We start from the raw sequence: 23,997 nt of genomic DNA, 5'->3' as shown, positions 1-23,997 counted from the left end.
AAGTAACCTAGTTTTTCTCTAGCACTAGCAGAAGGAAAAAAATTAACTTTTAAAGGCAAACAGCTCAGGTATATTTACTAGGATATTTAACTGTTACGTGCCAACAGATTTCCCTCTGATGGAAAATGATCCCTTAACAATAACAACATTTTCCCCTTCCTTGGTGGAAATAATTGGGATTAATACATTACAACTGTTCTCCAGTTTAAAAGTGTAAGGCCTGTGTCCTTTCCCAGAAGACAAACCTGCTTCGAATGAAGTAGTGATCAGAAGCTGTGATGGTCCACATATCCACCACAGTGAGAGGAACAGTGCTCAGTTGGGTCCACCGAGCTTGGCTGTGGCTATTCTCAAAGTACTAAAAAACTCTGGCAGTCTGAGTTTATTGTAATAGAAAATGTTGGGTTTCACCTACCAAAAAAGGATAACAGATTTAAAAAAAAAACAATAAATATTTAAGAGATTTATTAAAGCATCTTATCACAAAGATGGAAACACATACAAAATTAGAAACATGCAACCATCATCTTCCACAGTCAAGTTAAAATGTTATATATTTTTCCTGTTTTCAGAGTTGAAAACCTCAGATCTTATAACGAACTCGCTCACCCTGAATATTTCATTCATTCTTCCTGGAAGTATCCAGGGCAGCAAATAACCAAAATGCAAACTATTATATAAAGAAAGTGCAGTTAAAAAAGAGTATGTGTAGAGAATGCCCACTTCCCACCCACCCCCCAACCAAAGGCAAACAATGGCACTTCGCTCTTGCTTGACCTAGATTGTCTTCAAAAACTATTAAAACGTAATACACTTAACAACAAAATCTGACTTTTAATAGCTATCCAAAAAGCTTGTTAGTGTTTAAACAAAGGAAAATGTACTTTATATCCAACAAGTTTGAAGAGCCCTGTGTTGCAGCATTTTGTAAAATAAACAAGACAAAAAGCTGGTATAGGGTTTATTGACAAAGGCAGAATTTCTTCAGGCAGGTATGTAAGGAGGTGGTGGTTCCTTCTCAGGCATCTTCACTGCCATTTCATAGGTTGGCAAAACATACTGAAGAGAGACCAAAAATTATATTAGACTTAATTCTCCTTTAAAATTCTATCTGAATAATTCAGCTTTCAGAATTAATACCTTTGATAGGGGTATATAAACCTACGGAAGAGCTGAGGGAACCATTAGCTAAGTACACTTCACCCTTGAGTACACCTGACCCTTGAGCAATGTGGGCATTAGGGGCGCCGACACTCTGCACAGTTGAAAATCCACATATAACTTATAGTTGGCAGTGCCACATCTGCGGATGTGCACTGCAGTGCCACATCTGCGGATTCAACACAGACTGTACAGTACTGTAGCATTTACCACTGAAAAACATCTACATTATTAGTGGACCCTCGCAGTTCAAACCCATGTTGTCCGAGGGCCAACTATAGCTCCCGAGAGTAGAGATGACTAATAACCTGGAGCTTTTACACACAGGTGAGATGTCTGATCCAAGATCACTAGAGATGGATGATGGAAGGAGGGAGGGCAGACAAAATTTTGCTTCTGAACTGACGCTGAGGCCACCAGGACGCCTTGACAGGCGGTATGTGCCGCCACCCTCCCCTCGCTCCACTGTGACTGATAAAGCAGCAGTGCCAAGTACACCTCAGGAACTTAGGATCTCGGTGAAGGGTCCCGCTGAACCATGCTAAAGGAACGCTCCATTATGAGGCTGTATTTCATCAGAATCTGTAGACAAAGGATCAAGTACTTGTGTCTTCTGCTCTAAGGTAAAGGGCACATCTATGTAGAAGAGTGGCATTTTTAATCTAAGTGACTCCAATGTGACAGGCTGGCCCTACATGGGTCACAAATACTCTACATGCTGGAAACCTGGGAAAACAGTACAGCAGCAACTAGAGGGCCTGAGAGGTAGGCCTCCCAACAGACTCATGGCATCCACTGCATTCATCTCCCCACAGGAAAATCAGCTTCCCCTTTGGATCATACGGATGTTTTTGGAAAGCAACACAAGCTTCAGCTGATGGTACCCTATCCTTAGAAGTTCCAGAAGCCAAGAGCCTGGCATCGCTCACACTGCTGTTCCCTGTCTGATCTCCCCCTCAAAATGTAACACTTGGAGACCGATTACAAATCAAACCTATTGGCCAAACAGAATGAGATGAGCAGTGCAGGGTGCCTCTAGCCCATGTACCCAGGATTCCAAGTGGGAAAAGCTGAAACTTGTAGATACAAGCTATCCACAAGTTTAGGATTATCCCTAAACCATAGTTATGGCATTGAAGAGAAAGTCAAGATCCAGGTTCTTCTCTTTGGAATAACTGATAAAAGCTAGTGAAGATTTAATACTGTAAAGGACCATTCACCTGTGGAGGTGCTTCAAAGGCAGGGTACACAGCAATCTCTGGCATGTTTCTGTTGTTGATATATTTATAACAGTTCCAAACACAGTTGATTAGATAAGCCTAAAAGAACACAAACAAAATTTACATATGCTCGAAACTCAACAGACCACCTGCTCTAAAATTAAGGTGACTTATAATGCTCTCCCCACATTTTCTCCACACAGAAGGAAACTGGCATCCACTTGGATCTAGCACAGGCCAGGCGCTTTCCCTACCTGCCCTCACTTAAATGTCACAGGTTTTATTACCACTGTTTTACAGAGAAACCAGAGTTTGGGGTTCCAATTCAAGTGTGACAACCATTGTGCTGCAGAAGAAATTCTATTTCTGAACCTTGGGAATTTTAACAGATTTTTCAATCCAAATCATGAACCACATCCAAAAACACAATGATGTTCCTTAGGAAGAATCCTGGCGTTTCCAACCACTGCCTGGAAACAAGAGGGAGGACGTTCCCTGGAAGCTGCCTCTACCACTACATCAGAATAGGAGAACTGTAAGGAGACACAGCAACAACAAGGTTTAGATGGACAGTGTCACAGTCCAAATGGCCCCCAAACATTTAGTGAGCAACTTACCTTAAAAATGATGAACAAGGCAAAGAATACAAGAACAATGAACAGGAGGCAGCTGGAGTCCAAAGCCAGGAGGTCATCTTTATAGGGAAAATCAGGCTATAAAAAAAAGGGGGGGTGGGGGATGAACAGGCAGAGCAGAAAGGATTTTTAGAGAAGGGAAACTATTCTGTTATGATATCACAATGATGAGTACATGTCATTATACACTTATCCAAATCCCCAGAATGCACAACACCAAAAGTGACCTCTAATGTAAGCCACGGACTTTGAGTGATAATGATGTATCAGTGCAGGTTCATCAACTGCAACAAATATCCACTGTGGTTCAGAATATGGATTGTGAGGGAGGCTGGGTGGGCAGGAGGGGGTACATGGGAACTCTGTACTTTCTGTTCATTTTTGCTATGAACCTAAAACTGCTCTAAAAATAAACTTTATTAATTAAACATATACACACACACTTATAATTCAGCCATGGCACCTGTATTTTGTGATAACCTAGAAAGCATCTTAAGAATACAAACAAAAGGCACCCAAATCAGAACTGATATTCTAATAAAAACTTATAAACAGAATTTAACTCAAAGTGCTTTTTAAGCCTCATCATCATTAATGCATGCTATTGATCACTTAAAATATATGTCTGAATACACAGAATACTCCTAAGAGTCTACACTGAGCTCATTTTCTCTTTACTCTTCACTGTTTTACATCTTCCTGGCCTTTGGGAACACACTGTCTTCTGTACATGACCCCAGATTTGCCTCTGGGTCACTAAGTCAGGAGGTGCTGAGATTTACCTAAGTTTCATGGGCCATTCAGTCCTACATGGGGAAAATGATTTTTTAAAAGCCAAGTGTCAGCAATTCCCTGGTGGTCCAGTGGTTAGAACTCCGTGCTTCCACTGCAGTAGCCAGGGTTCCATCCCTGGTCGGGGAACTAAGATCCCACAAGCCTCACGGCGTGGCCAAAAAAAAAAAAAAAAAAAAAAAAAAAAGCCAATTGTCAGTCTCAATGCTCATCAGAAAGGGGCCAAAAGAAGGCACGTCCCTGGTTATGAAGCCAGGCAGGCTTATACTATTTACTGGACACATAAAATGTTCTGCTGAGAAAGATCAGCTGTATTTACTCAAATATTTCTTTAGCATTTACTGTGTGCAAGGCAATGAGCTAGGTTCAGGGAGAAGGGCATTACAAACTAATTTAGGATTTACAAGCTGGCCAACAGGGAAAGCATCTTCCAGTCTGGGACACCAAGTGAATAAAAGAACAGAGAAACCACTGGGGTTCTGCCAAAGGAATAGTAAATTCCTTTTGATGTTCTTCTATAAAGTTCATTTAATCTTTTAAAATTTGTAACTGTTTTTAATGGAAACATCAACATAAAGGTCCAAATAATTTTACATTTTCATAAAAGAAGCACACAGAAATCCCAAGGACCAGAAGAAAATCGTATCCACACACCAACCCCAAACCCTAGCTACGAAGTGTCTCCTTGGAACAAAACTGTTCTTTAAGCCTTCATCTATAAATAAGAAAAGGACAAAAACTGAACGGGACCAGCTCCCGGGGGAATGCTATGAATTTTATTCAGAAGGCTTGCAAATTTTCAGCCAAGGACTACGTGATCAGAGAGAACTATGCTCAGGAAGCTGCTGACCAGGCCAGCAGGCCCTGCCCCGGGCCACCTCTCTCCAGCCCCATCACATGCTGCTCCCACCACGTCTGCCGGGCCACCACAGTCACCTCTGAGTTCCCTGACTATGCCACGTTCCTTCCTGCATCAAGGTGTCTCTTTTACCTGGAACTTCCTTCTGTACTTTTCCTATCTGAAGTCCTACTCAGACTCTTGAGTGCAATTCAAAGCTCACTTCCCAGCCCAGGTGTGGTATCTGTGTGACACCCACTCACAAAGCAACCAGCACTTTTACTTCACCGTTTTTATCACAATTTTAATTCAATAATCGTCAACTTCCCAATTCTTTCACTAGAAAGTAAGTTTTAACTGATGTAGCCCTAGGACTGAGCAGAGTGCCTTGCACATAGGAAGCCATCAACAAATGTTTTCTGAATGAACAAATAATCAATTTGTGGTATGCAAAATGGACTATCTGAAGTGGGTTTCGAAAAAATTCCCAGAAAGACAGCATTTTTGTTTTTTTGTTTTTTTTTGCGGTACGCGGGCCTCTCACTGTTGGGGCCTCTCCCATTGCGGAGCACAGGCTCCAGACGCGCAGGCTCAGTGGCCATGGCTCACGGGCCCAGCCGCTCCGCAGCATGTGGGATCCTCCCGGACCGGGGCACGAACACGTGTCCCCTGCATCGGCAGGCGGACTCTCAACCACTGTGCCACCAGGGAAGCCCAAGACAGCATTTCTGAAATAAACTTCCATTTATCTGGATCCTACACCTCCATCCAGACCTTACTTCAGCCCACAGTGTTCCCTGCCTCTCCATCCCGTGTCATTAACTTATGCTCATTTACTGCTGTCACGGGACAGCCCTAGCTTATTATCACACATGAGATCTTCATGTCTTGACTCCCCAAATACATGCTTTGCTCCTCGAAGAGAAGGAAGTTATGTTTCTATTTATACCATTCCCTAACAGCTTGCCTAGAAGAGACTGAAGGCTATAGAAGGCATCTAATATTTGCCACAGATGCTTGCAAAGACAGAAAGCTCCAACTCCAATGAGTGCCAAATATAGTCGAATTATTGTATTTTTCATATACCCAAAACAAAAGATGAACTACTCCTGAAGTTCTGTGATATCCATCTTTAGGGACTTTTAATATTGGATTATCCACGTGGCATGGCAAGAAGATATGTTCTACTTTCATCTTTTTGGTTTCAACACGGTCCTTAAGAGTAGAAATGATAATTGCTTTGAAACATTTTAAAAAATAAACAAGGGAGGTTAAAATAAAAATAGTGCCCAAAAGCTGACTCTGAATTTCAGTGAATGAAAACAAACGTTTAATTAGCATATACACACTTACTAACTGATCCAGGTATTCTTTGATTCTCGGCAAGTAAGTGAGAGAACTGATAGCAACCAGGCAGCTGAGAACGAAGTCAAAAAGCCGGTAACAGAAGAACGGAATCAGCCAACCCACTTGATACTGAAGGAAAGAAAGAGCAACCACAACATCGCATCACGTATATGCAACGACTGGGTACCATTCAGTAAAACGCAGAACTCTAAAAGTTAAAATCATAGAATACTTACAGAAATTGCTCCGTATACCAGCATTGAACTGATGATAAACATAAGAACAGAGACGGCAAAAAGAACACAGGCATTATCTAAGAAAACGAAAACAAGAATCTAATTAAGCTACTTATATAACAAAGAGAATAAAACTCTTTATGACAAAATGATGTTATTGAGTAATGAAGTTTGAGAAACCCGTGCCTTCTTCTTGTTTGTTAAACGGCCACAACTCACTGCCACTTATTTAGGATGGCACATGAAGCAGGTACTCTGCCAGCGACAGATCTCTGCCCAGAGTCTAACTTCTGAAGATGTGAAATAGATAATTATAATTCAGCGTGGCAAGTGCTACAACAGAAGCAGAAACGATTAGTTTTGCCTGTAGAATCAGGGAAAAAAATATGAAAGAAATGGTACAAGTTGGGTCTTGTGAGATAAGCAGGGTTCGACTGGAGCAAAAGGCTGGTATTTGCTTAAGAGACAGATGTATTAAACACAGAGTTATACAGAGGCCCCCAACTGCCTTAGATAAAATACACAGCCTGAAATTCAAGGTTCTCCCTTAATCCCCCACCCCCATTTCAACACCCAAAATCCCTGCTCCTCATCCCTTCAACCATGGCTTCTCTGCTACATCCTGGTCTATTTTCTTCTTTGTTCCTCAACCCTTCCTCAGATTGCTGCCTTTCTCTACATTAATCCATGTTCACTAAACTCTCTCACAAAGCACTCATGTAATCTCAAACAAAACAAAAACAAACCAAAAAAGCACCCACACTTGACCTTGATGAGTTTCTCAGCACAAATCTAAAGCTGATTCTCTGACTCTGGCTAGTTAAGAACCTGAAAGGCACTAAGAATGATGAATGATTACACTAACTGCTGAATGTTCACACTACTGGATAAATGTTATGTATCATCTTGTCACTTGGCAATGCAAACAGCATCAATATCTGGCACTAAACTAAGTAAGAATAGCCCTCTTTAAATTTTCCTAGAGGATACAGGATAGCTAAATGTTGAGGACTTAAAGAACTTCCCTGCTGCAGCACGCAAAATGGCACTCAAAGGGAAGAATTCAAATATAAACAAACTTGAAAGCAAAATTTATCATTCAAACAATCAGCTTTCAAAAATCTGTTACTGGACGACTAGGAGTTGATTCTGACTTCTTAAAGTATCAGAATAATTAAAGTGAAGTTCAAGGTCTTCCGCTGGAGCAACTAATAGCAAAACGGAGGAGAGACGGGGTGGTGGGTGGGAAACACATTTCATGCCTGGAACAAGGGACACTCCAGTATGTGTGAATCAATAAGGCAAACAAAAATGAGAGGCTAGATGCCAGAGAAGAACTTCAGGTTCCCACCCACCACTACATTCAGCACCTCCTTTGGGAGGCCCCAAGTGTTCACCCATCTCCAAAGTGAGTATAAATAAGGATAAATTCATATTTGAAAAACAGCTTGCATATGCTGAAGTATTTCCTATAAACTGAGTGTCACATCCTATTTGGTTAATTAAAAATAACTAATCACAAACCTCATTTAAAAAAATCAGTTATCAGGCCAATGATTAGAAATTAACTTACCTTTGCAATACTGGGTCTGTGGGAAAGTAAAATCTTACCTTCCAAAGAAACACCAACTACCGTATGACCAAGAACTATGTATTTTTTTTTTTTATATTTGCTCAATAACAGGGCTTCGGTAGAATATAATCAACAAAAATAGGATAATGAATAGATCTGATTTTCTCTATAGCAGCGACAACACTCACGCAACATGCAATGAATCTGTGACTTCTTCCCTGCAGCTCTAACAAAAGAGTCAGTTGTACAGACCTACGAGAATCTTAATAACCATAAATCTTTTTCTACACCTCAATTTTAAGAGAAACACACATGACAAGGGAAAACGCTGACATTAGCAGGTTCAGTAAAATTTTACAGCCTAAAGTAAAATTTTATAAATGCCAAAAAATCGTCACTGGAAGCTAAAGTTTTATTTATTGTTCTATTCTGGCTTTTAAATAAAAACAGATTACTTAGAAGAAAAAAAGTCAAATGCCAGAAAGTATGTTTCTGTATGTTCTTGGTATTTCTGCTATCAATTTGACAACAAAATTAAAGGATTATACTGTATTTGGAAATACAATCAGGAAACTCATTTAAAAAGAAAAAACACTTTAAAAACACAGTATGAACAACTGTTATTGTTATCATACTACAATGTATAACAGATGGCCAGAAAACTCTACTTGGCTCCTAAAATAGGTTAGCCCTGAGGACAATGAATCATTTGAATTAATAACCAAATTTTTTTTTAAAAAACTTCATTAATGGAACAGAGAAGATCATAATGTACAGAAGTACAGAACTTTATGATAAAAGCTAATCTAAAAAGATCCTACAATATAAATACAACACACATGTGAACTGGGAACATTTTTCTGAAATGAAATTTTTCTGAATAAATTGTTCACACTAAAAAGTCTGAAGCATAATTTTCTGTTCAAATATTAAATGTTTAACATAATTTTAATATAAAATTAAACCTGTATTTTAGAGAAAGATAAATAATGAAAAATACTGCTATCAGGGAATAAATAGGTTTAAAAAGGTAATTTCCAAGAACATTCATTCCATGAATGTTCTAGGAGTACTCTATTTTTAACGCCAATGTCAAATCTTCATCTAAACAATAAAAATATATTAAGAATTGAGACCCTGGGCAAAAGATACCACCAAATATTCAAATAATTCACATTTTATATTTTACTGTAAGATTTTTGCTCCATGAGCAAATCCATCCTCTACTACAACTTGTCAGCTGACCCTCAAAGGCTCAGTCTTTTTTGTAATTCCTTCTCCCCTCCTCTCTCCACAGTACCCCAATGTATACAATACATATTTCTCAAAAATCTTCTAGCAGTCTATTACATTTTCTGGCTACAAATGCTCAATTATAATTCTCAATTATAATGCTCAATTATAATTACTAAAAAACCTACAAAAACATTTTGTGCCTCGGCAAGTATAATAACAAACATAATTTAATCAAACCTCCAAGTTAACTGTACGTGTGTAATTAGCAAGAGATATTTTCAACTAAAAACATACCAGCCATTCTCTCAGACGAATAGTAATTGCCAATGACTTCATACTGAATGTTGACAGCTGGCATTGAGTTTGGATGTGTTACTTCCACAGTCAGCAAAATTGCCATCAACAGGTTGACGACCTGTGAAAGATAACATTTTATCAATTATACTACTAACCAGGGAGTTAGCAGTCCTCAGCACCATCTTTAGATGTCTTCCCCTATTCAACACTGTTTTCCCTGAAGTAACAGAGACACAAAAAGGGGACTACCTGTGAGACAAAACACACAATACCATTTTAAGAATACTTTAAAGTAAATATTGCATAAAGTGAAAGTACAAACAATCATTTCAGAGAAAAGATGTTTGACTGATCCTGTGTCAATATAACGGAATAAGAAGGCACAACAATGAAAAATGAGAGATCATCACAAATTGTTCATTTGAATCACATATTTATTCAAATCCCAGTCTCAGAATTTCCAGATTTGAAGAAGCTAATCTATCAGATAAATACAATTTCCATGGGCTAAGTATGTAATGATCCATCAGATAAGCCTAAAGCCCCTCCTCAGTTATCTCCTGTCCAGCGACAGGGAACTATAAACTCTTGAGCTACACTCAAATGCTTAAAAAGATTTTGACTGTGCCATTTAACTTTCACCTATTGGTCTTAATTCTACAGTTTGAGATAATTTGCTACGCCTTCTGAATAAGTGCTCCTCTGACACGTAAGGTCAGCCAACATATGCTCCAAATATTGTCTTTTCTAGAATAAACACTCAGGTACTTAAACCAGTTTTCTAACCAGCATATTTTCCAGCTAGCTCACTAGTTCCTCTTTGTTCCCCTCCATACACATGTTCCAGTTTGTTCAACATACTATTAAAATGAGAGATCAGCCTGATCACAACACATCGGGATCGCAGTTCCCATATCCTAGGCTAACAACTTTCAATTAACGCAGCCTGAAACGGCACTGGCTGCATAAATCTTTTGAATGTCACGAGTGACTCCCTAAACCTCCCAGTTCTTTTTCACATTTGATCCTGCTAAGCTACCACCTATATCTACCTGTAGAGTTGGATTCAGAGGCCCAAGCATAAGCCCTTATATATATTTGCAATCAAATTTCATCTTATTAACATTCTTGCCTATCAAGATTTTCTCCATCTAGATTCTGACACCCTGAGGATAGACTTACTCTCAGCTTCCTGCATTTGAAAATATGATCATCATATAATGAGAATCTCCAACTAAGTCATAAGCAAAAGAACAGGGCTGATGACAAAGCCGCCAGACAGAGGCTGTTCTCTTCCCATCGGCCAGCAACCTTTGAATAAAAGTCTTTATCTAGTCCAGAGAAACATCTTGAGACTTGGTCAAACATCTTGCTGAACTCTCATCACTGGTATCTGGTGTATTTTCTTAGTCTACCAGGGTGTAACTCCAATTCAAAAAGGAAATTCTCTAGGCCTCTAGTTGTTAGTGAATTGTACAGTTATCCCAGGAGGCACTACTTCCTTTAAGTGATCAGAACAACCCTAATGATCTGAGGACTGGAGTAGGCTTCCCTATCTAAAGTTCACAGAATCTGTCTTCCTTCCCTTTGTGAACATTTGGTACTTTCAAGGGATATGGGAGCTTTACCAACAGGGTTTTAAACAATCTCTATTATGTGGCTTTCTCCTGTCCACCCTGAATGATAACGCAGCTTATCAGCTGAAGGCATTTCACATTCTATAAGACATGCAGCCCAAGTTTTATATTTAAATAAGATAAACAATGTCACAATAACTAATTCAGAAACAACTGATATTTCTGACTGTATACTATAAATAAGTAAATTCACATGTATTACTTCACTTATTCCTCACAACAATCTTGTGAAGTAAATATTACTTACGCCCATTTGCAGATGGGTAAACTAAGGTTCAGCAAAGTGAAATAACTTGTGTTAAGTTCACTGAGCTGAACAGCTAGGATACAAATCTGGTTCTTTTTAAGGCATCCTTCTTCTTACCACTATAGGATTACTTATAACCATTCCTAAGCAACCCTTGTTTTGAGATCTTTCCAAAATAAACCATTATTTAAGGCTATAAAATGTTTATAGTTTACCCTCTAAATAAATATGTTCAGTAACATGCCTGTTTCCTTGCACTGCTCAAAAGCAAGGTATTTTATCCTTCAATGCTTGAAAGGTCTTACAAGGGACAATCATATTTGCAAGGTGACTCCCCAGTTGAAGGCTGATTTTCTTTTTTTTTTTGCCCATTTTTACTGCAATGGGTTTTGGACAGTATATGTGGTGTATGAGTATGAGTTAATACAATCACGTGAATTAATTACTGAACAATCAGATATATCTACTAAAACACTGTATATTCTGTGTATGGAAATGAGTTCAAAATCAATTCACCAAACTCTTCTTTGCTAAGCACAATACGGTCATAGTTTAAAAGCTCTGCACTGTACAGAAAAACACTTTCATGTCAAGAAAAACATGCAAACTCAATTACTAAGTGAAGGAAATGACACAACAAAAATATTTAGGAGTTTAATTTTCCCTCCTTAAATATTTGTATCACATGTAGGATTTATAAAAATCTCTTTTCTTCTCTTCCATGGGTAAGTCACAGACTCACCCATTATTATCTTCTAGTATTAGTGACACTTCAAATTTCTTTTCACTGTGAGTCATACCCCCGAATATTAAACAAAATAAATAAAGGTCTAATCAAAAGGACCAAGAAATGGTCAAATAAGTTCAGCACTATTTCATTAAACGCTCAATTTTTCAAACCTTCACTGAATTAATTATATTTCATTAGCACCCCAACTTAACATTTTAAAGTACTAACCTGGAAAACCCATCCTTGTGATCTTAAAAGATACATCACTGGGCACCTATCCTGTGCTCATATGTAGGCCCTATCTTATTTACTTTTGATTACAGTTGATATTTCTACTAAGTTCCATGTAGCGTTTTTCAAAACACACATAAAACTTTATTGTTTTGTAATATAAAATTTCTATGAAGAGAGCAACTATATACAAACAATTCCAGAATATTTATTCCTGATTCATTTTTCCCTTTTACTGCATTCACGAAAGATAATTAGTAAAAATGTAATTAAAATAATGAATAACTTCTAAACCTAGTAATATGGAGAAGTATAGAATGCAGCAGATATGTCAACAGCATGGGCAATGGACACACCAATGTAGGAGCAGTATTGTATTTAGTGAGATAAACAATGTGGTTTGTGTTATAAGCCTAGTGCACACTTTATATAAGCAAACATACAGCAACTGAAGACCAGATGTGTTAGATTTCACTTGTTTCAAAGGAATAGTATCAGATCCTTGGAAGCACTCAGCCTGGGGAGAGCAATTCCTCTTTGCTTCTCATTTCATCGCCACACCCATCCCAGAAGACCCTTGAGGACCGGTTTTGTTTCTGTTTTATTTTTTAATCATCATTCTTTAGTTTTCCCATAGCGTATTTTGCCACAACCCAATATCTGTTGAAGACTATAATTAGAACAGTGTTTTAGGGCAACCTGATGGGGTCTCAAGCAAGTCAGAGAGCTGTCATCAGATAGAGACCAAAATGGACTATCTTTAAAAATGTTGTTAAATGTATATATAGTTAAATGTATGTATACAGTTGTTGTTTACCATTAAGTGCAGTTACAAGTGAGTTATTCCTACTATTTTTGGAGGAGATAATTCATTTAATAAATGTCTAATAAGTACTTCAAATGCTCTAATAAGTTACTATTAAACACACAGTTTATAGAGAAAGGCATATCATCTTCCTCCCTCAAGGAGGACATCTTGTTGTAGGGGGTAAAAATTTTTTAAAAGATAATCATACTAATGTGTAATTAGTACTATTTAATAAGTACATACAAGAGGTATGCAGTAACTTTTCCAGGTACACAGTGAGGAAACCAGATCCCTCTGGCTGGGAGTCGGGGACACTTCATCAAGAAAACAAGTGAACTATTAAAAAAACTGTATAGAGGAAAACGTAGGAAGAACACTCCTTGACATAAATAACAGCAAGACCTTTTCTGGCCCACCTCCTAGAGTAATGGAAATAAAAACAAACAAATGGGACCTAATGAAACTTACAAGGTTTTGCAGAGCAAAGGAAACTAAAACAAGACGAAAAGACAACCTTCAGAATGGGAGAAAATATTTGCAAACGAATCAACAGACAAAGGATTAATCTCCAAAATATATAAACAGCTCATGCAGCTCAATATCAAAAAAAACCAACCCAATCCAAAAATGAGCAGAAGACCTAAATAGACATTTCTCCAAAGAAGACATACAGATGGCCAAGAGACACATGAAAAGCTGCTCAACATCACTAATTATGAGATAAATGCAATCAAAACTACAATGAGGTATCACCTCACTCTGGTTAGAATGGGCATCATCGGAAAATCTACAAACAAAAAATGCTGGAGAGGGTGTGGAGAAAAGGGAACCCTCTTGCACTGTTGGTGGGAATGTAAATTGATACAGCCACTATGGAGAACAGTATAGAGGTTCCTCAAAAAACTAAAAATAGAATTACCATATGACCCAGCAATCCCACTACTAGGCATATACCCTGAGAAAACCATAATTCAAAATGACACATGCACCCCAATGTTCACTGCAGCACTATTTACAATAGTCAGGTCATGGAAGCAACCTAAACGCCCACTGACAGACAAATGGATAAAGATGTGGTACATATATACAATGGAATATTACTCAGCCATAAAAAGGACTGAAATTGGGTCATCTGTGGAGACAGGGATGGACCTAGAGACTGTCATACAGAGTGAATTAAGTCAGAAAGAGAAAAACAAATTATCATATATTAACACATATATGTGGAATCTAGAAAAATCACACAGATGAACTGGTCTACAAGGCAGAAATGGAGACACAGGTGTAGAAAACAAATATATGGACACCAAGGGGGGAAAGTGGGGGATTGGGGGTGGGATGAATTGGGAGATTGGGATTGACATATATACACTAATGTGTATAAAATAGATAACTAATAAGAACCTGTTGTATAGGACAGGGAACTCCACTGTACAGTAGAAACTAACACAACATTGTAAACCAACTATACCCCAATAAAAAAAATAATAAATAACTGGAATTGGCAAAATGGTTGTTAATGGTTGAAGCTATATGATAAGTAAATGAAAGGTTTTTATACTATTTCATTATTTTTGTGTATTTGAGATTTTTTTTTAAAAAGTGACTTGGGGGAGAGCATTTTGGAGAGCAGGAATAGCATATTCAAAGGCACTGAGGCAAAAAAAAAAAGGTATTTGAGGAAAGATACTAACTTTGAAATATACACAAGCTATACTTATTTAAAGGAGTCGGGGGTGAGGATTGGAAAGGAACACAGCTTGAGGGAGCCTGTCTTCACTTCTACCTCAGCCACCTAACTTTTAGACTGTTTATGGTGAAGACACTCATGAAAAATTAGCCATATATTAAATCTTTCCAAGACCTAAAATTATAACAAATGCTCAAAATGTCTTCTTGCAATACACCATTGACCATGAAAGAGGACACCCCTGAAGCAGACTTTTAAGCTCATTTTCAATCGTTCAATAAGCATCTGAACTTATACCACGTAAGAAACTGTTGTTTTAAAATCACATGGCTTCAAATTTTTCAATAAATGATAGAAAAAACAATTTATGAATGTCAGAGTTTAAACTGGAGCTCATTCTGAAATTTCATATTACTTAAACCAGGTATTAAGCCAGGCATGCTTCTTTCAACTGGCTCTGGCTTCTCTGTGTCCTACTGCACTATTTAATACCATACAATTAATCCCTTACTATACAGTGTGCAATCGCCTAACATGAGACCAGTAGAGGCAGTTCTAGAAGGCAATGACACTGTATCAGATACAAAGTCGTTGCTACAGTGTCTGCACCCAGCAGGAGGGAGGACTGAACCCCCAGGTTCCAAACAGCACAGGGCAATCTGAAGAGAATCATCTTCTCCCACCTGGAACAGAGGAGGAAGAGTATCCTGACAAGGTACTTGGAGAGGGAAGTGACATTCCAGTTCACCCACTCACATATTATTTCTCTTAGTAAAGAAGCTTCTGGCAAAAAAATGCACTGTTCAGACAACTCCTCTTTGTGTCTTGGTGATCTTGTTTTCTGAATGTTACATGTCTCCCCAACTAGACAGATATTGTGTCTTCATATTGCCAGAATTCTGAAGCCACACTTTTTAAAGTCACCAATACAATTACAATACTGTAATCCACAAAACCAATGGCCTTTTCCAGTTCTTAATGTAATTTGAATCTGATATTACTGATCACCTTCTCCTTCTCCCTTGACACTGTACCATTAAGTTTCACTTTTGTATCTTTGCTCCAAAGTTCTCTGCAATACCATCAGTATCTTAATGGCAGATGCCATGGCCAAGACAAGAAACACTTGAAAGCCTCTGTGTGCTAATAGGAACACAAAAGACGAATAACACGTCTCTGTGATTTATTCTTTTTGTATGTGCACCACAGCCATTTACATTGTAGATAATCAATATATGTCTTAAAACAGATTAACTGATGTAAGCAGCTTATAATATTGTACTAACCAGAGAAATCCACGCAAAGAAAGAACAGCTACGGCATCTTTTTATAAAACTAAAGCACGCAAAAAGGATGTTATGCAAAATGTTTTCACATCAAGTCCTTCCAGTGGGAAACAGATTTACAACTCCCTGTTCCCTATTTTGGGAGAATAAATGCCCTTACTAAAGTTCTTCTCTCTGCATTTTGAGTTTCATGGTTTATAACTCCTAATTTTCCTTGCTATTCCCTTAATTTTTATGAGCTGAGCCCATAGCATCAAAAAAAAAATCTGCCTTGGAAAGAAATACAGCCAATTACATTCGGATGGTTGAAACTGAGATGGTGCTTATTTTCTTCTTGAGGAGGTAGAAATCCTTTGTTCTGTGAATGGAGGGAAGGATATGAGAAGAAACAGGAAGAGTAAGTTTGCAGGTTGAGTCCCAGGCTGCTGAGCTCTTTCTCAATTAAGTAGGAGGGAAGGTCATCGTCTATGGATGAGGGAAGCAGGGTTGACTAAGAGGCCTGAGGACCCTAAAGATTTGAATTATTCATTTAGGGAAGGCAGAGCTAAGGACAAACAAAAGAAACTGAAGACCCAGACCCTTAGCAAAATGAAGAAATAAAAAGTTAGAAATACAGTGCTGCTGTTGCCCTGAACGGATCAATGTCCAGTTTTACAAATCAGTTAAAATACAAAGGGGGGGCGGTATTCGTGGGGAAATGTGATATAATTATAGCAATAAGATGATGTTTCTGAATATACAAATAATGGAAATATTAAAACAAGCTTAGAAACAACCCAATAAGCCTACACATTCAAGTTTTGTTGTTTTTAATGGACATTAATGAAGCAAGACTGTAAATAACAACATGGCAGTTAGGAATAAAGTGGAGTTCCAGTAGTCCTCTGGGGGTGGGGCATGAAACTGTATCTGCCTAACTGAAGACAATTCTCATCTGGTGTTTGCCAAATGTTGATGATTTCGATCAAACCTCTGGGTTGGGAAGAAATAAGAACAGAGAAAGGCAAAAAGATATGTCTGTGATAAAGCTTTTCCTTTTTCGCAGTTCACAGACGTTATCAGAAACTGCAGTATCACTAATGCCACAACCTCCCAAACCAAAAACAAAAATTTTAAAAATCACAAAGTCATTAGCGAACATGACCAAGTCGGCAATATGAGAACTTTGTCAAACCTTCTGTAAAGTCATCATAACCGAAAACTACCTAAACAGAAGCACATATTTACAAGTCACAAATTAGATTCAATGTATATGGATACTGGAGGTGGTGGTAAGAAATCACAAAGGTATTACTAGTGAACCACCAATGAATAACACTGTCAACTTGGTTCTGACATAGAATTACATAGATCTTGGCCCCCAGGGAATGCTAGCATATGTGACCAAAACGGAGTAAGCCCTCAACAAAGGTCTCAAAACCGGAATAGGTCTGTTATGAAAAACGTCTCATGAGCACGGGATGGGGGAGTGAGGGGATCTACTGCATTAGGAAAAGGCAAATCGAGTGTATGTAAATCCTGGCAAATGGTATTACCTCCAAGCGTACTTCCAGACTCACAACAGAGGCCTTTCTGCCTACATCACAAACATCCTGTAACAAATAAGGTCCAGGAACCACAGACAACTGCGTTAAAAATGGATATGTCGCCTTCCCTTCAAGCAAGAAGTAATGTTAAAACTAGGCTGCATCTATCAAGGTGCATTCCTAATTGTTTCGCTGGGGAAAAAAAAAAAAAAAATTCCAGGAAGCACTGGGGGAAGGGAGAGTTCTTTCAAGTCACGGAAGCACACAAAAAGATCCCAAAACCTGGTCATTCCAGAACTCCCCAAACCAAAACCTAGCACCCTCATCCCGCCCCCCACGCCCCCCTGCAGCACTTCTGCTTTTCCCAGTCTCGCTTTCCTCCTCTTACTCTCGCCCAAAAACCATCTCCCTATTCCCACCCACCACCACTCCGATTCCGGGACACAAGTCTGCCCCCTCAAAGTTAGAGGCCCCTAAAAAGAAGGTCCCCCACGTCTTCCCGCCCCACCCCCTCCCAGTGGATCCTCCCTTTCGGACCACCCCCCCTTCCCGCTCCTGGCGCATTCCCCCCAGCGCCCTACCCTCCCGCCTCGCCAGCCCTTACCATGTACCAGGTCCCCAGGATGATTGTCCCGGTGCGGACATGGCAACAGCCGCAGCAGCGGGTGCTGTAGAACCGGTCGCTGCGGCTCCGCTTGAAAGTCATGGACACCATTGGGAATCTGGCGGGCCTCGTTCTTGGCCGGGGCCCTGACAAACGCCTTCCGCCCAGCGGCTGAACCCAGATAACTCCGTCACTGTCCAAAATCAAACGACGCGTTTTCTAGCCCGCCCCCGGCCCGGGCCCCAGCCAAACTCTTCGCACCTGCGCACTGAAGGCCCAGCGCTGCTCTCGCGCGAGCTCCGTTTACCCTTTTCTTCCACCTTCCCCGCACACAGGCCAATGGAAGAGCGGAAAGCAAGGTGGACCCGGCCCTTGATTGGAAAAACTTGGAGATTGACAAAATCTCACGCCCAATCAGAACCGCAACTCGCCTTAGCGCTAATGGACCCCTGCCTCTTACTTGAGGGCGATGGGTGGCTCATAGGCCTAGGGTAGTTCGGGTTGAGGGGAGGCGGGTGGTTCAGCATCCCCGAGATGAGAGCGGCAAGAAGAGAGGCATTTAATGGGGGAAAAAAAAAAGAGGGTCGAGAGGGAGTAGGTGGCAGAAACCGGGAACAAAGGACTTTCCTGAGTGACGTCTGCCACGTACTACTTCAGAGGCGACACGGGATCACGACTGCTCGCGCGAGTTTTGCGCGTAGCTCAATTATGGGGCCGGCCAGGGGCGGTGCCCGAGGGAAAGGGGGCGGAGCTAATCTCTGCTCTGGGGCCTTCCTGGCTAAGGGAATCGGGGATTTACTGGAGGGGGAAAGGGTTAGCTTTGCACTCTCACTCACTCTGACGCCTGTTTGGTGGGAGCAAAGAAATACCATCCAGCCCTGCCAAAGGCAAGTGTGAAGCAAAAGGGTTGACGAAAATGGAAGCAAAAGGGTTGACGAAAATGAAAGCAAAGTAAAGCGGAAGAACTGCTTAGCTGCTGAGTGTTTACAGGTAGAGTGATTTTTATAGGCAAAAATTGTGAAACACGATGCAATGGACTAAAAGATTCCCGGGTGTTTTCAAGGAAAAACCAGCCATAGTCTGGCTCACCTTTCAGGGTATTCTGAATCTATAGGAGCTCTCCATCTTTCCTTGTGGAGCTAGGTGTGGACAAAGAATGTAACCTGCTATTTCAATAAACAAAGGCTATTGTGGCCGTGGAGCCAATCAGCCTCTGCAGCCACCACAGGTGGTGCATCCTGAGGGGATTCAGGATGGAGAAAAATAGGTTACTGGCCCTAGATGGTTATGGTGCAGATCAAAGGAATAATTTTAATGAGCCCAGACTCTTGCGTCTTCCCATACGTGGAAAAACACTAAATTCATTGACCTGAGATATCTGGTTGTCTTTAATTAACAGTAATCATTTGATATTCTGACTACCTGGAATTTTTTTTGAAAAAACTCCTGTATCTCCTGGCCCCTCTGTTACCTTTTTGAAACAGGCCTTCAGAGCTATCTGAGAGGATGTCTCCTGGGTTTAAACCCTCAATAAGTACGACAAATAAAACATAATTCTCAGCTTACAGCTTGTGTGTATTTTTTTCAGTCAACATCTGTTCAACTCTAAATGTAGGTAACAGATAGCAAGAGGAAGTACCGTGTCCACTGAACTTCATATTGAATCCCCCTCCTTGGAAAAAGCCATTTTGCAGCTATTTGTAAATTCATTTCCCAATCCTGATTTGAACAATGTAAGTGGATATATTACAATGTGCTTTAAACCGGTTCTAAGATTTTACTGGTCCCGTCGTTAATTAATGGGTAAACAAAATCTTTGACCATGTTCATTTTGTATTTGTATGAGACATGACTTTTACCTTTTTAAGAAAATATATCGTTTCACTCTTTGGCAAGTACTCTTCCTTTTAGGGAACAGAAATGCCTTCCCCTTTGCCATTCTTAGCTGAAAACCACAGTGAATTCAGTGTAAAGTTTATTACATTGGTATGGCTTCAATGAACACTGCCTGAAATTATATATTGATTTGTTGATTATTTATCTCCCCCACTAAAATATAAATTCTAGAAGAGCAGAGACTTTGTTTACTTCTGCAACACTGAAGGAATTGTCTGTGGACAATTATCCTGGTTTGGGTAATACTCTCAAACTATATAGGAGGCCATAGTTAAGCCAAGCAACACTGAAGAATGGAATGGGGTGGTAGAAGTTTAACTCAGAATGAATTATGTTTCTCCACTTGGTAGGGAGAAGACTAATAATACCCACACACACACCAAAAAAAAAAAAAAAAAAATTTCCATAGCCTTTACTGTGTTCTATGCATGAACTCCATCACTTTATTTTGAATCACTTCATCCTTAAAACAACTCTATAAGGCAGCCACTTTTACATAATTTAACTCCACAAAGGAGTTAAATTACATGTCCAAAGTTAGAAGGCCAGTATGTGTCAGAACTTAGATTAAAACCTACCACACCGGTGGTTTCCAATCTTGTGGCACACTAGAATCACCTAAGGATCTTTAGAAACCGCTGCTACCTAGCTACTACCCCCAGACATTATGATTTAATTGTTATGGGGTCAGACCTGGGCATTAAAACTCTCCAGGTGGTTTTTTTTTTCCACTGAAGAATTTACTGGGGCTCTTTGACCTGTGAATATGAGAAGTCTGAGCTTACAGAGCAATGTGGGGTTTCCTAGCTCACTGAGCATGAGCTTTCCTACACAATCATCAGGATGTACAGGACTGGGGGTGATGACCAACACTGGACAGATGTGGACCCCCTGCCCAGGTGCAGTTGCCTCTCCCTGTTCTCTCTGCCCAACCAGCTATCCCTGGGGCAGAAGACAGCTCTGTGTGCCTCCATTCATTCTGGAGGCTAACTCTGGGTCTGTCCAGGTATGTCTGTGTGTCCTCTGGGACCTGCCAATTGGTAATAACATCTTCCCTGTCCATGCCTTGTTTGCAGTCACCAGCCCTACCTTGGGGTAGCACAAGAATGGACTTGCCTTTTAGAGTGAAGATGACAGAACCAGCTAAAAGTTCTTTTTTTTAAATTTTTTTAAATTGGGGTATAGTTGTTTTACAATGTTGTGTTAGTTTCTACTGTACAGTGAAGTGAATCAGCTATATGTACACATATATCCCCTCTTTTTTGGATTTCCTTCCCATTCAGGTCACCACAAAAGCTCTCCAGGGGATTCTAATGACCAGCATTATGTTATTCTGTCTTGATATAAAATGTGGCAGACAAAAATAAATACAATACAATCAAACAAAAATAATAAGATAGAATAGAAAGATAAGATGGGGGAAAGTTACCTGGTTTATCTAGATGAGCCAAAATCAATCCATATTCTAAATTAAATATATTTAACAAGGCATCACATCAGCTCTTAAGGTCTGCTTTCCCTGTGCTAGAACTCTGTGTAATGGACCATGAGATGGTGGCTAAGTGTCAATCACCAGAGAACATACATACTGTTGATTAAGGGGGAAAAATATGATTATGGAAGTTTTGTCTGAATAATTTTTATCTAATATGCAAACCATTTTGGAGGAGAAAATAATTTTAAGGTATTATTAGCAGCTTATCTTTTTTTTGGTTATTTCTGAGAGAAAATCATATAGAAACATCCACAATAAAAGAAATTAGGGCAAATTTGGAGCTCTTCAAATAGCAAAGTTTAACCTACTTTTCTCTTTTAAATAATGGCTTCAGCTTATTCACATGCCTTTAGCACATTTTTCTTTTGAGTTTTGCAATTTATTTATTGAAACCTCATACGTACATTGTTTGGCTGTAGAATTCTAAAATCATATTTTTTTCCAAAAACGTTTTTATCCCATATCACAGAGTAATGATTTATAGCAAAGGAATACATAAGTCACTCAATTTGCTTCTCAGTGTGTTATACAGAATTATTTGCTCATTTGGTAAACATTACCTCATCTACTTCTTCACCTTCTTCATCATAATCATCATCATCATCTTCAATAGCTTCTCCAGTAAAGTATAACACTGATTTTAGGATTATACGCTCACGTAAAAAGTGACCAATTTCAAAGTCCGCAGCAAGGATAGCTTCAGCAGCAGCATCCAGATCTCCACTCTCAGGAACTTCAGGAGGAGCAAAAAAATTAAAGAGTCATTAGAAACTTTTGGTCACAGTACGAACTGTTCCACATCCCTTGTGTTTCTGCTTCTTCTTAATGGTTTTCAAAGTGACATTCTTCCCTTTTTTCCTGTCTGTCTGGCACCCTGTACAACCCATAATTTCTGGTCCATCAAAAGAAAAAGGATCAGAATCCTCTGGTTCTGACCTCATCCTATATGTCTTTGTCAACGCTTCATTTGTGAATTACTCATTGGGTTCAAAGTGAAATTCTAAGACAAAACTCATAGGCTGACCAGCATCTGAGAACTTCACTTTAATATCTTTCAAGTGCTTCAGAATAGTTCATCATGTTCCTGAACCATATCACTGAGCAAGTCACCATTCTTAAAAACGGTCAACCAAAAGCCAGGAATTCCCTTGCGGTCTTCTTTTTCTTTATCCTTTTTCTCATCTTCAATCTTGGCCTTTTCTTTTAGCTTCTCTGAAATTTCATCTTCCTCATCTGGTTTCCATTCACTTTCTTCTTCTGTAGGTTCATAAATGGCATTAATGATCTCAAATCTCTTATCAAATAGAGGCTGATAGAGAACAGCATACTTTTTTTAACATCTTTATTGGAGTATAATTGCTTTACAATGGTGTGTTAATTTCTGCTGTATAACAAAGTGAATCAGCTATGCATTTACATATATCCCCATATCTCCTCCCTCTTGCGTCTCCCTCCCACCCTCCCTATCCCACCCTTCTAGGTGGACACAGAGCACCGAGCTGATCTCCCTGTGCTATGCGGCGGCTTCCCACTAGTTATCTATTTTACATTTGACAGTGTATATATGTCCATGAGAACAGCATACTTTCTTTCAAGATCATGAACTTCCTCATAGAACTTGGCTTCTATCTGTGCCCATTTAACCTGAAGGTTTTTGAGAGCATTCACGCGTCTTTTAACTACCCTAGGCAAATTTTCAATGTATCCTGTTGGTGTTTCTACCAGACCATCAGGTCTTTCTTGAAGCGCTGCAAGAATCTGAGGATTTTGCATCATCTGAACAGTCAGCTGACGCGCTTTGATTTTTTGTTTCTTCACCAGTTTCTTCTACTTCTTCAACATCATCCAAATCTTGACCAAGTTCAGACTGTTCTTTGTTGTTGATGTCTGCCATACTGTATGAACGCCAAAAATCTCGTCCCCCTTGCGTGGAACCGGGAAGGGTGAGGGCCAGGGGGCAGCCATCTGGTCCCGGCTCGCAGCATCCTGACGGCGAGCGCTCCTTAGTCCCCGACCCTGTCACGGCCTGATTCCTGCAGCTCTTCGGTCCCCGGTAACCATTTTCTCTCCCCGCCCATTTTTTCCCCCTCAGAACAACAGTTCTTTCCCCTGACGTGACTTTAGCACATCTTTATTGATATACCATGTGACGGGGATACGAGAATGAACAAGACAAACAATGTGCCTTCCCCCGTAGTTTTTCACGGTCTGGAGGGGAAAAGATAGATAGTCGGCCATCATGGTCACTATGGTAGACACGCTATCTGCTATCACAGGTAATAAAGGGTGTTATGGGAGCACGGAACAAGAACACCTAACCTATCAGGATAGGTTTCCCAGGGGAAGTGTTATCTAAGCTGATGGTAGAAGGAAACTAGGCTGGGGACAGAGAAAGCCAGAACCAAGTCAGAGGCAATACTATGGAAAAAGTGTAGTGGAGAGAGTAGGGGATGTTTGTGTAGCACAAATGGTGTCTGCCCTGCCAGGGACTACATTACCTAGCATCCGTTTT

The 23,997-nt window shown here is 39.7% G+C and overlaps 1 protein-coding gene and 1 pseudogene across 2 annotated transcripts; both read right to left on the bottom strand.

Annotated features, from left to right (window-relative positions):
- Positions 1 to 450: 450 nt before the first annotated feature.
- LAPTM4A (lysosomal protein transmembrane 4 alpha) lies at positions 451 to 18,768 on the bottom strand. The gene is made up of 7 exons (XM_081255093.1): positions 18,095 to 18,768; positions 9,333 to 9,453; positions 6,230 to 6,306; positions 6,000 to 6,122; positions 2,999 to 3,094; positions 2,382 to 2,480; positions 451 to 1,059 (listed from the first exon to the last, which is right to left on the bottom strand). Exons 1-7 carry the CDS (start codon positions 18,203 to 18,205, stop codon positions 985 to 987), a joined length of 702 nt encoding a protein of 233 aa, XP_081111219.1. The 5' UTR covers positions 18,206 to 18,768; the 3' UTR covers positions 451 to 984.
- A 3,116-nt stretch (positions 18,769 to 21,884) lies between these two features.
- Positions 21,885 to 23,390, bottom strand: LOC308628270 (nucleosome assembly protein 1-like 1; annotated as a pseudogene). Its single transcript has 2 exons — positions 23,070 to 23,390; positions 21,885 to 22,812 (listed from the first exon to the last, which is right to left on the bottom strand). The product of its transcript is annotated as a nucleosome assembly protein 1-like 1 (transcript).
- Between the last annotated feature and the right edge of the window lie 607 nt (positions 23,391 to 23,997).

Source organism: Mesoplodon bidens (genome assembly GCF_964165515.1).
Source record: "Mesoplodon bidens genome assembly, chromosome: 14".
Classification (NCBI taxonomy): Eukaryota; Metazoa; Chordata; class Mammalia; order Artiodactyla; family Ziphiidae; genus Mesoplodon; species Mesoplodon bidens.
The sequence above is the reverse complement of the archived record's forward strand: the minus strand, read 5'-3'. Positions and strand labels throughout refer to the sequence as shown.

What these genes read in the sequence shown, in the direction of transcription:
- LAPTM4A (XM_081255093.1), bottom strand. Translation starts at nt 18,205, where the DNA reads ATGGTGTCCATGACTTTCAAGCGGAGCCGCAGCGACCGGTTCTACAGC. An exon ending in TGGTATACGGAGCAATTTCT is followed by an intron (nt 6,123 to 6,229) that starts GTAAGTATTCTA and finishes TCTTTCCTTCAG; the next exon opens with TATCAAGTGGGTTGGCTGAT. An exon ending in AAGAATACCTGGATCAGTTA is followed by an intron (nt 3,095 to 5,999) that starts GTAAGTGTGTAT and finishes TTTTTTTTATAG; the next exon opens with CCTGATTTTCCCTATAAAGA.